At 45.5% G+C, this 12,808-nt stretch overlaps 1 protein-coding gene across 2 annotated transcripts in view; it reads right to left on the bottom strand.

The window, feature by feature from the left end:
• Positions 1-69: 69 nt before the first annotated feature.
• CPPED1 (calcineurin like phosphoesterase domain containing 1) overlaps positions 70-12,808 on the bottom strand; it is a 102,480-nt gene continuing 89,741 nt past the window's right edge. For both annotated transcript variants that reach the window (XM_014865188.3, XM_044746737.2), the window contains exon 4: positions 70-538. In XM_014865188.3, coding sequence (XP_014720674.1) covers positions 309-538 — 230 coding nt within the window. In that variant the 3' untranslated portion in view covers positions 70-308. The remainder of the gene's footprint in view (positions 539-12,808) is intronic.

Here is a 12,808-nt window from a genome sequence, read left to right as displayed (position 1 = left end):
AATAATCCAATTTGAAAGCAGAGCCGAGGAACACAGCGTTAGGAGAATTCACTCAAACACTCATGCAGAGATGTTTCAATATCATTTATTCTTTTATTCCCAGGCTCCACTCCTCCCCTTCTCGTTCTTAAAGGGAGGGCAGTTCTATTTTGGATATAATTTAGGATACGACCCAGCTCTCTGATTTATGCAAAAGAACATAAATTCACAAATCTGCCTGGTATACTTTTATATTCAATAAGTGGTTGTCTGCAGCTGCTGTTTCTGGCAAAATAAAATAGTGGAAGTGAATAGATCATAAATGGCAATCATTTTTCCTTCAGCAAATCCATCAGGTCATCCTCCATCCCTTTCTCACTCAGCTCATCTAAACTGTAGTACCGATGGACGATCTTCTCCGCGGTGACCACCACGACTCGGAGCCCGTGGGTGTCCTTGCCCAGCTGGCATCCGATGGCAGACGACACCACCATGTCGAGGTTCTGGTAGATGCCCCCAGCGTTCCTGTGGTAGTGGCCCGAGAACACAGCTTTGACACCTGCAGGGAAGGGGACAAAACATCAGAGGCCAAGGCTTTCCATTTAGGTAACCTGGGGGCTCCAATGTTTTCTTCCGTGAACAGCAGTACACTGTTACACTAAATGCGTAATGTTATTGAGGATATGATAAAAAAGAAGGCAGGATATGTGACATCCAGATTCCTTTCAAGGATAACTCATATATACAATGTATCATTAACACGTTTGTCATAACTAGCATGGAAAGTACTAGGGAACAAGAAGAGAGGAGGAAGATACGGCGAATGACTTTGGGAGAGGGGAAGAAGGCTGAAGGAAACATTGGAGGCCTCCGTAAACAACCACATGATGGATGTTGTATGTCTACAAAAAATGACGTTTGTGCAGTCTAATCAAGACAGCACAGCATGTTCAACATGTAATGTAACTAACTCCTCGGCTCCAAACTCAGAGCCATGATGGATAAAACAGAAAAAAGGAAAGCAAGGGATAGAGGGAGCCTCAAAACCAAATTAAATAGCTCTGTGGACCAGCAACAAAGCAGGGGGCAGAGTAATGAGTGGGGTTACAGCGTTCCTGGGACCTGAGCTCCTATCAGATAACTGAGACTGAAAGCACTTTCTGAGATGAGGAAGTAAAGCCTGGCCCCCGTTTGGGAGAGGGGCTCACACAAGTACCTCGATATGGAAGGACACGGCCGAAAACCGCTGTGGCTGCTGCCTGGGGCTGGGGCAGTGGTGGCCTCGTGTGAACAAGCATTTCAGGAAAAAAAGAGGCCTGATTTGTAAGGTTTACTAATTTCCACAGTGTAAACATTCTCCTTATGGCCAATTTCAAATTACCAACGTATGGCATTGAACCAGAAGTGGGAAGAGCTGTCCAGTAGCTCACCATTATATGGTGTCTCCACCAAACAGATACAGAAGCTGTGAACAACCTAAGAGCACAGATGATAGCAATACCTAGCAAGATAATTAGAAAATGGTAAGTTGAGTATTTATTACCTTTGCTTTTTAACGCAATGGTGACTTTGTAGAATTTAATTTTTAATAATAGCTGTTTATTAATAACGAGCTCACAAAATTCCTTAAAATTTAATAATTGGTTTTCATGAGCTGGGAGGAGCTGTCTCCAGCACACCACTGGGCGAGGGCTTATCGCAACGGATAGGTCTAGGAAGGGAGCAGAGACACAGGCTCAAGTCCAGGAAATGAAACACGTTTCCCCAGTATGACTGTGGGATGAGGGCCCTACAGCATCGGGGCCTGGGCCTGGGGGCCGGGTCGCCTGGGTGGAAGTAACCAGAACCACTGGACAGGGAGAAGTCAGTCAAGAGAGAAGGTGAAAGGAAAAGAAAAAGAAAAAATGCCTTTTACTCAAACTGAACCTGAAATAAAAAACTCCACCACCCATGAAGAAATCTCATGCTAAGTGGACAGTCTACAAACGCTTCAATCAGGAATACGAATCCACTCCAGACAAAATCCATGACAGAACACTGAGAAATATTTGACATATGTTTAGGATATCAAAGTCCTTTAATAAGGACTAATATGTATAGAAAAGAACAACACATTATGACAAAAAACAGGCATGAATTGAATGAGAATAGTTGGTAATGAAAATTTAGAAATGGTGGACATAAAAGACATAACCATCAAAGTTGAAAATGAAACAACTCACAATAAATGGGGTAAATTCTCCTCATACACTGCTGGTGGGAATGCAAACTGGTGCAGCCACTATGGAAAACAGTATGGAGATTCCTCAAAAAATTAAAAATAGAACTACCATACGATCCAGCCATCCCACTACTGGCTATTTATCCAAAGAGCTTGAAGTCAGCAATCCCAAAAGTCCTATGCACCCCAATGTTCATTGCAGCATTATGTACAACAGCCAAGACGTGGAAGCAACCTAAGTGCCCATCAACAGACGAATGGATAAAGAAGATGTGGTACATATATACAATGGAATACTACTCAGCTGCAAAACAGAACAAAATCATTCCATTTGCAATAACATGGATGGACCTTGAGGGAATTATGTTAAGTGAAATAAGCCAGTTAGAGAAGGATAATCTCTGTATGACTCCACTCACATGAGGAATTTAAAAATGTGGACTAAGAACAGTTTAGTGGATACCGGGGAAATGTAGGGTGGGGGGTGGGCACAAAGGGTGAAGTGGTGCACCTACAACACGAATGACAAACATTAATGTACAACTGAAATTTCACAAGATTGTAACCTATCATTAACTCAATAAAAAAATAAAAATAAAAACTAAATAAATAAATGGGGTAAATTCTAACTGGATACTAATCAGAGAGGAAATTAGTGAATTAAAAGGGAGAATTGAGGAAATGAACCAGATGACAACACAGAGACGTAAGAAATATGAACAAGTAGCTCAAAGAGCCCAAAGGATGGACTAAGAGGTATTGATGGTGATAAAATTAAAAAGCTTATTTAAAAAAGTATAGATAATTTCCAAAAGAACAGAAATGGAATACATGGCTTTCCATCAGCAAAGAGAGAAAAAAATCACAATAACCTAACAAACAAATGATCAAACAAAAATTTTTTAAATGTTACTAAAATGGAATGCAGGCTCTGGTGCAGAGAAACTGGATCACTCTTACAGTGCTGGTGGGAACGTAAAGTGGTGCAGCCACACTGGAAAAGGGTCTGGAAGTTTCTTATAAAAGTAACATGCACTTACGATATGACCTAAATGTCTTGGACTTTTATCCCAGAGAAATGAAAATTTATGTTCACTCAAAGATCTGTACACAGATGGCACAGCAGCTTTACCTGAAATAGCAAGAAATCAGAAACAACCTAAATGTCCTTCGATGGGTGAACGGTTAAACTGGGGTATATTCACACCATGGAATACTACTCAGCAATAAAAAAGGAGTGAACTATTGATACATGGAACAACCTGAATGGATATCAAGGAAATTATGCTGATTAAAACAAGCCAAACTCAAAAGTTTCATACTGTATGATTCCAGTTATATAACTTTCTTAAAATGACAAAATTGTAGATATGGATGCTAGGATGGGTGTGGCTATAGGAGGGTAGCAGGAGGGATCATTGTGCTGATGGAACTGTTCTGCATTTGACAATGATTCAAAAAGGTGTGAAGGAAACGCGCTCGAGACGTTTACAGCAGCTGCTTCTGGTCAGCAGGACTTGCAGACCCAACAGAGCTCCCCAGACCACAGCCATGCTTTGGGCAGGAACTGAGGCCCCCCGTGGGCAGACATGGCCGTCTGCCAGCTGCGGTCCACAGCCAGGGATGGAAGGAAGGTGACCCAGGTTTTGCTACTTCAAACAGCCCAGGGTGGGGAGAAACAGCTATTTCCAGGTACTGTTATTGGGATGCAAACAGATTCAACTCCGTTCACGGGGTAATTTGGCGCTGTCTTCTCACACTTTATTGTGCATTCCCCTTGACCCAACTCCAGGATTTTTGTAGAAATTTGTCCTCCAGACATACCCAGCGAGGAGCATGCAGAGGTAGGTGTGTTGTGCCTGTGGCATAAACACACACAGCACAGTGTCCACCCAGGCACTGTTCCTAACGTCCGCTGACGGGAGACTGGGTAAGTTATCGTCTGTGCATTAAAAACAAGAAACAGATTTACTTGTACCGGCGCTGAAAGGCACCAAGTACATTATTAAGTATGAACAGCGAGATGGGACAAAGTGTTGTGCGAGCCTGTTTTTGTAAGATAAAGACAGCATGCGCAGAAGAGGGTGTGCGCGCGTTTGAACCCCCCAGCTGAGTTGGGGGGACTCGTTCACTAAACCGCCACCCTGGTGATTTCACCAGGAGGGTGCCGGGCTGGGACTCGAGAGGGGCATCGCTTTCTGCTTTCTTATTACTGCAGAGTAATGTTATCAGTGACCGTGAATCGATCTGGTGACCACGAACTAAACGTCAGGGTGACCTGAACAGCACAGAGAAGGCGTGACAGACAGACAGGGGAAAGGATGACAAGGGACGGACGTGCTGCCACTGCAGGGCCCGAGCCGCGTGGTTAGAAAGCTGCAGCTGGAACCAGGGTGGGGTGCCTGATGGGTCCTCGCCACAAACGGAGATGACGAGCTCCAGAACCCTCTGACTGGAGGGCCTTGGAAACGACCTTCCTCCGCTGCCTTCCTGGGGTTTCCTAGCTGTGTGGCCTGTGCCGGCGGAGCCCAAGGGGGGTGCGTGCTATTAGAGCCGCTCGGGGAGCTGCTAACAGCCGTCAGAAAGCACATAGCATTATTATTATTTGGTTGGGTACAAAACTATGTTTATGAAAGTTGGCTCTTGATGCCTAACTCATAGTTGCAAACTACTATTCTGGAAGGAACGTGTGGCAATTTTGAAAGCAGCTCACATTAGCTGTAATTAGCTGTAAAAACTCATTTATGTTTGAATTTCACGCCGTATTTATTGGCATTTGCAGAGACAGGAGCATTAATGGGGACTGTGTGAGTGACCAGGGAATTTTCAGAGTGGATCCCGGTGGACCGTGGACAGCCAGGCTTCTCTGCAACATGCGTGTCCCATCCAGCTCCCTGTTCCAGGTCCCTTAGGACTCACTATGTACTGTCAATGTCCCAAGTCACAAAAAACGTGTCCGGATGAGGATTCATACGTTAACAGAGGCGCCTAAAGAGGGCTAGAGATAAAGACGAGAGAGATGGTCACCAAGCAGAGCCGCTGTGTTCAGAACCTTCTCCCCTCTGGTGAAAGGGAGCCCCCTGCCCTGTTACAATTAGGAACCTGACATTCTGGAGTCCTAAACGAGAAACTATGCAAAGGCCAAGTGCAAGTTTACAAAGGGACGGGCGGTCGGGCAGGAGGCTGAAGTCTGTCTCAAAAGTAGGCGGATGTGAGGAACTCCCCGCTGTGGCAGGTTCGAGGCTCTGGGATAGTCCTGGTTGGCCCAGTGAAAACCAGAACACGAGGGACGAGACTCGGGCTGCGAAGTGAGGGAGCCTCTCCTCGGGTTGGAACCAGAACCAGAAGCGCCTGGTATTTGGCAGCAGGAGTTGCCACGTCTACTTGCCGGCCCGTGGGCAGTGTAGGAGCTCCGAACCCTCGTTCTGCTCTCCTGGTCCTGTCTCAAGTAAGTGCAAACACTGAGGCAGGGCGGAACGGGGACGGGCTTGGAAGGAGGGCAGCAGCAGGACACCGGGGACTTCTCGGCCATCATCTCGCTAAATCCTCCCACCGGGCTTACATCCTGGGGACTCGAATCCTCTCCATTTCACAGATGAGGAAGCTGAGGCCTGGGGAAGTTAAGGATCGAAGGCAAAGTTACACAGCTGGAAACTCGACGTCAGAGCCCGAGCTCTCAACCAGCCTTGCAGACTCGGGTTCTGCTCTTTGGGACCTCGGGCAGGGCACTGCCCTTTGTGAGCCTCCATTTCCTCATCTGTAAGATGAACGATGGTAACACTGTCAAATGGCTGCAGAGAGGTTGGAAACGGGGCAAGGAGGCCAGTAGTGAGCGCCCAGAACACGGAGGTGCTCCCCGCCCAAGAGTGCCTCCCAGCAGGGCCCACAGCTCACTGCTGGAGTGGGACACACACACACACACACACACGATGTGCTGGCCCTGCAATGTGCAGGCTCTTGTCCCAGTTACGATCCTGCCCCTTTCATGCCAACAGGCCACGAGGACTTGTAAGAAACATCACCCATCTCGGCTTTCTATGAGCTTTTGATGGGGATGCATCGATTCACGACTCAATGCAGGTAAGGAATGCATTAATAAATCATGGTTTCCCTGAGGGGGATTGATCTCGGTGGTGTTTTCAACAGCTGTGCAGAATTGCCATTCCGGCTGCTCATCAGTCATCTGTGGCCGACATGCCTCTCTGGTTCCTTAATTGAGTATTACATATAGATTGTTTTTGAATTATGAACTGCTGTAAGCAGATGACAAGCATCTTCTTGAATTACCGCCAGAAGAATTCCCAGCAGAGACAGCTCCTGCATCAACAGGATGAATTCGTGCCATTAGCTTCTTATTTATTTTTCTAAGGTATCAAGTCATCCAGATACTATAAAGGCTATTTTTAAGCTGTCTTGATTCAAATTCATTTCAACTCAGTCAGAGCATTGGGATGCAATCTCCGTTATAATTTAATATTCTAATACCGGAAACTTGCGTCAAATCAGTCAGGAAATCCGGAGGCACCCCCAGTACATTTTCATATTAAAACCTGGCTTCCACAATGCCTAGGATTACTTAGGCCTGGAAAGCGTCAACAATTTGGAATCGGACAGCTTTTACTTGTATCGTGCTGAGTATACGTTTAGGAAAATGCCATGCATCTTTACACTGCCGGCTATAACAATGAAAATTGTGTCGTAAATCATTAGTCACATTGATTCTGCCTCAGCGGTGAGGAAAAAATGTGACTCATAGAAAAAGAAAGAAAAGGAAAGGAAGGTAAAAAAAAAAGAGAGGTTGGTGTGAACACACAGAAAGCAGGAATACATAAGGCCTCCTGCAGGTAAAGAAGTCAGTCAGCAGGCAGCCAAGATGCAGCCTGGAGCCGTGATCGCTGCCAGCAGCCAGGCTGGGATGGCCCTACCCCGAGGCAAAGGGGGAGACAGATGTTTCTGGAGCAGGGCTGGGAGGTGCAGCTGTTGACGGGAGCAGGTAAGGCCCACCTGCCTCGTTCAGTAAGCTGTTCTTCACAACTAAGTTAGGGTTCTGAGCTGCCAATTTGGAACGCTGGATTCCAGCAGACTCAGTCTCGTTAGAATTTCACCGGCGCGCATCTTTCCCAATGCCACTGCCGGGGAACATGTAGAAAGGAAAAGGCTGGCTCCACCTTCTCTGGGCGAGGCAGGGAGCCGCTTCTTCAGCCAGTTTGAGGCAACGAACATTTGCAGAGCCCCCTCCTGTTGGAGCGGCATGGGCCCCCAGATCGACCATTCCCAGCAATCAAGAGCTTAAGGTCTACAGCTCAGTAGTAATGCAGAGCTTTCCTACTAAAACGCAGAAATGGGTTAGCAGTGTCTTATTTACTGAACACTCATTCTGAGCTGAGCACTTTCCACATGTATCATTTCGGTTAAGGCTCGTAAGGAGGCTTCCCCACGAGGAAGATATTATCCTCCTTTTTACAAGGATGACAGAATGAGACACAGAGAGGTTAAGTAATGTGCCCGGGGTCACACAGCTAGGATTAGTACCTGGATCAGGCTGGCTCAGAAGCGGATACTCTGATCACCAGCTAAGGGGTACACAGTTCCAAGGATCATGGCACTGCAGGCTCAGGATGAAGGCTTCCTGGAGGGAGAGGCTTTGACCTAAACACATCCTCAGCTTCTTCCGGTTCTTTGCTTGCACCCGCCCTGGGACCTGAAGCAGGATCGTGATTATGGTGGTTGTAATAATAACAGTAATAAGGAATAATGATGGAGTGCTCACTATCTGCCAGACATTGTTCTGAGCACTTGACATGTTTTTAAGCCACTTAATCCCCACAATTTCCCTCTGAAGAAGGCATGGTTATTATCCCAGATTTGCAGATGAGAAAACTGCGGTATAGAGACATTTAGTGGTTTGCCTGACTCAGCCTGTACCTGGCTGGGCTGGGATCTGAAGGCAGGAGTCTGGTTTCAGGCAGCGCTCTTAACCAAAACACCTGCAGATTGGAGGTAACATGAAGGCCACTGGGCATGGGCACACGAGCCAAGACCAGGACTCAGGTGTGCCTGGGAAGCAGCAGGCAGTGACAACATCGGCTCCTTCTGACTGGCGCCTACAGGCATCCAACTTTCCTCTCTAGCCTTCTGAATCCTCATGACATCCAACACGGGAGAAATTCTTGTGTATTTTCCAGGAAGTGGATGGCAGTACCGGCACTCCAGGTCAGGTCCTGGCTCAGCTGGAGGGCAGGCAGGCTAGGCCAGCGGGCTGGACTACACCCTGGCTGCAATGGAAACAGACTTCAGTGCCAGGCTCAGGTTTGTGTCTTCCTTCTCGAGGGAAGCAGCAAAGCATCCCACCACTTCCAGTTTCAGCCTTTCACAGATACAAACCCTCCCATCACCAAATTCCCGTTACCTTGAGTGGGATCTGAAAGACATTTTCATGGGACTTTATTTTTTTCAAAGATTTAATTTTTTTCCTTTTTCTCCCCAAAGCCCCCCGGTGCATAGTTGTATATTCTTCGTTGTGGGTCCTTCTAGTTGTGGCATGTGGGACGCTGCCTCAGCGTGGTTTGATGAGCAGTGCCATGTCCGCGCCCAGGATTCGAACCAACGAAACACTGGGCCGCCTGCAGCGGAGCGCGCGAACTTAACCACTCGGCCACGGGGCCAGCCTTCATGGGACTTCTTTTGAGGATCACTTGTAACTTAATTAACATGGGGTCTGCAAACATTGCCCGTAAAGGGCCAGAGTGCAAATATTTGAGGCCATACGGTCTCCGTCACAACAACTCAATTCTCCTCCTTTGCAGCATGGAAGCAGCCATAGCTCGGTTATGTAAATACGTGGGTGTGGCTGTGACCCAATAAAGCTTTATTTACAAAAATGGGAGGAGGGCCATCCCCAGTAACTGGGGGAAAAGCATACATCTAAGAAATACATTCAGGCGATCAAAGTTCAGCCACGATTTCTCAATGCTTCAAAAACTGGAAGTTTCTGAGCTTCTCACAAATGAAGGAAACAAGAACAAAGGCAAGAGTAATTTGTAGTTTAGTTTATAAAACTATGGATGCCATTTTGACCAGGGGAGGTAAGTATATTTAGAGAACACTGCTCTAATGAACACAAAATTATTCCATAAATAATTACTCAGTTATTCGATAAACAAGAGCATCTATGCTGAGGGTCAGAGAGACCTCTCCATCCACCTGCGAGTGTCCACATCCTTCCATCTAAAATAGTCGTTCAGATCTGACACATTAAAAAAATTGTTTGCTGACAATTTTTGCTTGAAATTAAGTAGGTAATGGGCTTATAGAGTAAATACACGTACCAATAAGAAACTGAAATTTAATCGGCATACAGTTTACACTCCATAAATATAAACATACGCTGTTAGCTTCCTACTTACCCTTTCTAAAGACAATGTAAAGTGGAAAGAGCTCTCAAGAGGCAGTTCAAGAGAAATATGATGTGAGCCTCTTGTGTAGTTTTAAATTTCCTAGTAGCTACATTAAAAAAATAAAAAGTAACATGTAAAATTAATTTTAGTTATGTATTTTATTTAACCCAATATCTAAAATCTTATCACTTCAACATGTAATCAATATATAAAATATTACTAATCTTACAATCTTATTTTCACAGTAAGTCTGGAAAATCCAGAGTGTGTTTTATACGTAGAGCTCCCCTCAGTCTGGACCAGCCACATGTGGCTGGCGGCTGCTATCCTGACCAGCACAGCTCTACAGTGGGGCAGACGTGGATATCCTGTCCCAGCATTGGCACTTTTTCACTGAATAGCCTTAGTTTCATCATCTGTAGAGTGGGGATGATAAGAGCTACCTTGTGAAGCTGCTGCTGTGAGAAACAGCTATATTGTGCCTGGCACATGGTAGGCACCTAATAAATGGAAGCTATTATTATATCAATTAACTAAAGTATTGAATATTTCTTTCATAGAAGCCTGAATTATTAATACCATATGACAAATACAATGAGGCACTTTTGCAGAGCAAAAATGGTAACTACCCCACATATACAAATAGACAAAAAAAGGCTAGCGCCAGGGTCCACAGCTTTCAAATTTTACGAGGAAGATGAACTGCGGGGTCTGAGCATACCTCCCCTCTTTTGGTCCAGCTTAAAGTATAATTGAAGGACCCTAAGCTCATATTTGATCGATTTTAACATATGTACGAACCTGGAAGCCATCACCAAGGTCAAGATCATGAACACGTCTATCACTCCCCAAAGTTTCCTCGCGCTCCTTCAGAGTCGCTCTCTCTCCATCCCTGTCCCAGGCGGCCACTGACTCACTTTCTGCTCCTACACATTAATTTGCATTTCACAGAAACGGAATCAGACAGTGTGCCCACTTTTTTTGGTCTGGCTTCTTTCACTCAGCATGATTTTGAAACATTTCATGGAAGGATCATGAAGGCACAATTTTGAAAGATTCATCCACGTTGATGCATCAACAGTTCATCCTTTTTATTGCTAAGTAATATTCCATCGTACAGATAGCCTGTAATTTGTTTATCAAGTGTTGAGTACACTGGGGTTGTTTCCAGAACTGGCTCAGCAATTTTGGTGAAAACTGACCATTTATGTTTGGGTCTATTTCTGTTCCTCTGATCTATTTGTTTCTTTTAATACCAAATGCCAGGAAGTTTTGATCACTGGAGGTTTACAGTTAGTCTTGAAGTCCAATAGGGTAGGTCTTTCAATTTTGTTCTTCTTTTGCAAAATTGTTTGGCTATTATAGGTAACTTCCATTTCCACAGAAATTTTAGAATCTGCTTGCAGATTTCTACCCAGAGGAAGACTGCAGGAATTCTGATTGGTATTATTTTTAATTCTTCAACCTTTCTAAAATGGATTGGTATTACGTTGATCTATAGGTCATTTGGGCAAAATGCCAACTTAACAACAGTCTTTCAGTCCATGAACATGGTCTACCTTCCCACCCACCCACTTAGGTCTTTTCTGATTACTCTCAGCAATGTTCTGTAGTTCTCAGGGCAGAGGTCTTCACGTCCTTGGTTATTCCTAGGTATTTTATGTTTTGTGGTGCTACTACAAATTGAATTCTTTTTATAATTTTACTTGACATGGTTTGCTGCTGGTATCTAAGAATACACTTGATTTCTGTCTATGAACCTGATACCCTGAGACCTTGCTAAATTCACTTGTTAGTTCTCATAACTGTTTTACAGGTTCCTGGGATTTTCTAAGTAAACAGTCATATCATCTGGAAACGGGGACAGTTTCACTTCTTCTTTTCTGACCTTTATGCTTTGTCTCGTATTCTGTAAAGGCTAGAACCGCCAATATACCGTGAAACAGGAGTGGTGAAAGCAGCTCTTTCCTTATTCCTGATCTTGGGGGAAAAGTTTGGTCTTTCATATTCCCATAGCTTAGACTTTGTCAAATTATCCTTCAGAAAATGACCAATTTAAATTCCCACCAAGCGTGTGAGAGTTTGGTTGCTGAGATTTCATTCCTTGGCGGTCTTACAAGGGGGAGCCTTGCAAAGATTAAAAGGGAGACTGCCCAGGACCACAGACAATATGTTTCTGTTTATCCAGAAACTCTGAGTAAGGCCACCCTTCCTGCTCTTTTATCAGGCTGGATAATCCCCATCATCTTACTCTTACAGGAGCCATTTCACACAATTCCCCCAATGGACGTCCGTGTCCTGGGCAGGTCCCTTTATAGGCTGCTGCATCCATCCTCCGGTGGCTGGGAGGGCTGGCTGCTAAGGGCTCACAGCTTCCCTTCTCCTGAGTCCTGAATGACTGAACCAGAGCCGCCTGGCTCAGAGGGTACCTCCTCTTGGTGGGGCATGGCCAACGACCTAACAACATGAGGGTGCAAAAGGTGAGCCCCCAGACCATGTACCGTATGATTCCATTCATATGAAATATCCAGAGACAGAAACATCTAGAGACAGAAAGTAGATTTCTAGGGCGGGGAGGGAAGGAAGGAGTTGGAAGGAAATGGGGGAGTGACAGCTAAAGGGCACAAGGTTTCTTTGTAGGGTCATGAAAATGTTCTAAAGTCGACTATGGGGATGGATACACACCTCTGTGAATCGACTAAACACCGCTGAATTGTATACTTTACATAAGTGAATTATATGGTATGAGAATAAAGCTGTTATAGAACAAAAAAGGAAAAAAGGGAGTAACAGCCATAATAGCAATAGCTATCATTTGTTGAAGATCTGCTGTGGGTCAGGCACTGTGAACGCACCTCATTCCATGTATTATTTTTCATTCTTCATCGTTTCTACAGTGGATTACTGTCCTCGGGGGTTGGAGGAGCTGGCCTCCTGCCTCCAAGCGGGACCACGTCTATGGTGCGATTCGTGCTCTGGAGCTCTGGCTGGATCAGGCTGCAGTCTGACCCCAGCTCAGCAGGTGACCTTGCTCAGCTCTGCTCCTTGCCTTGTCCTACGTTCTCACTTCCCTGTTCTCAAGACCCTCCCTCATGTGTGCTCCAACCCCCGTTTCTGGCTCTGCTTCCAGGGACCCCTGCCTAAGGAGGTCGACTGGACCTCCTGACACCTCTGTTATGCCTGTGTGAGTTGAGGGGCAGCCCCAGGGCCC

This window comes from Equus asinus, chromosome 14 (genome assembly GCF_041296235.1).
Source record: "Equus asinus isolate D_3611 breed Donkey chromosome 14, EquAss-T2T_v2, whole genome shotgun sequence".
Classification (NCBI taxonomy): domain Eukaryota; kingdom Metazoa; phylum Chordata; class Mammalia; order Perissodactyla; family Equidae; genus Equus; species Equus asinus.
Note: the sequence above shows the minus strand (reverse complement) of the source record. Positions and strands in the feature narration are given on the sequence as shown.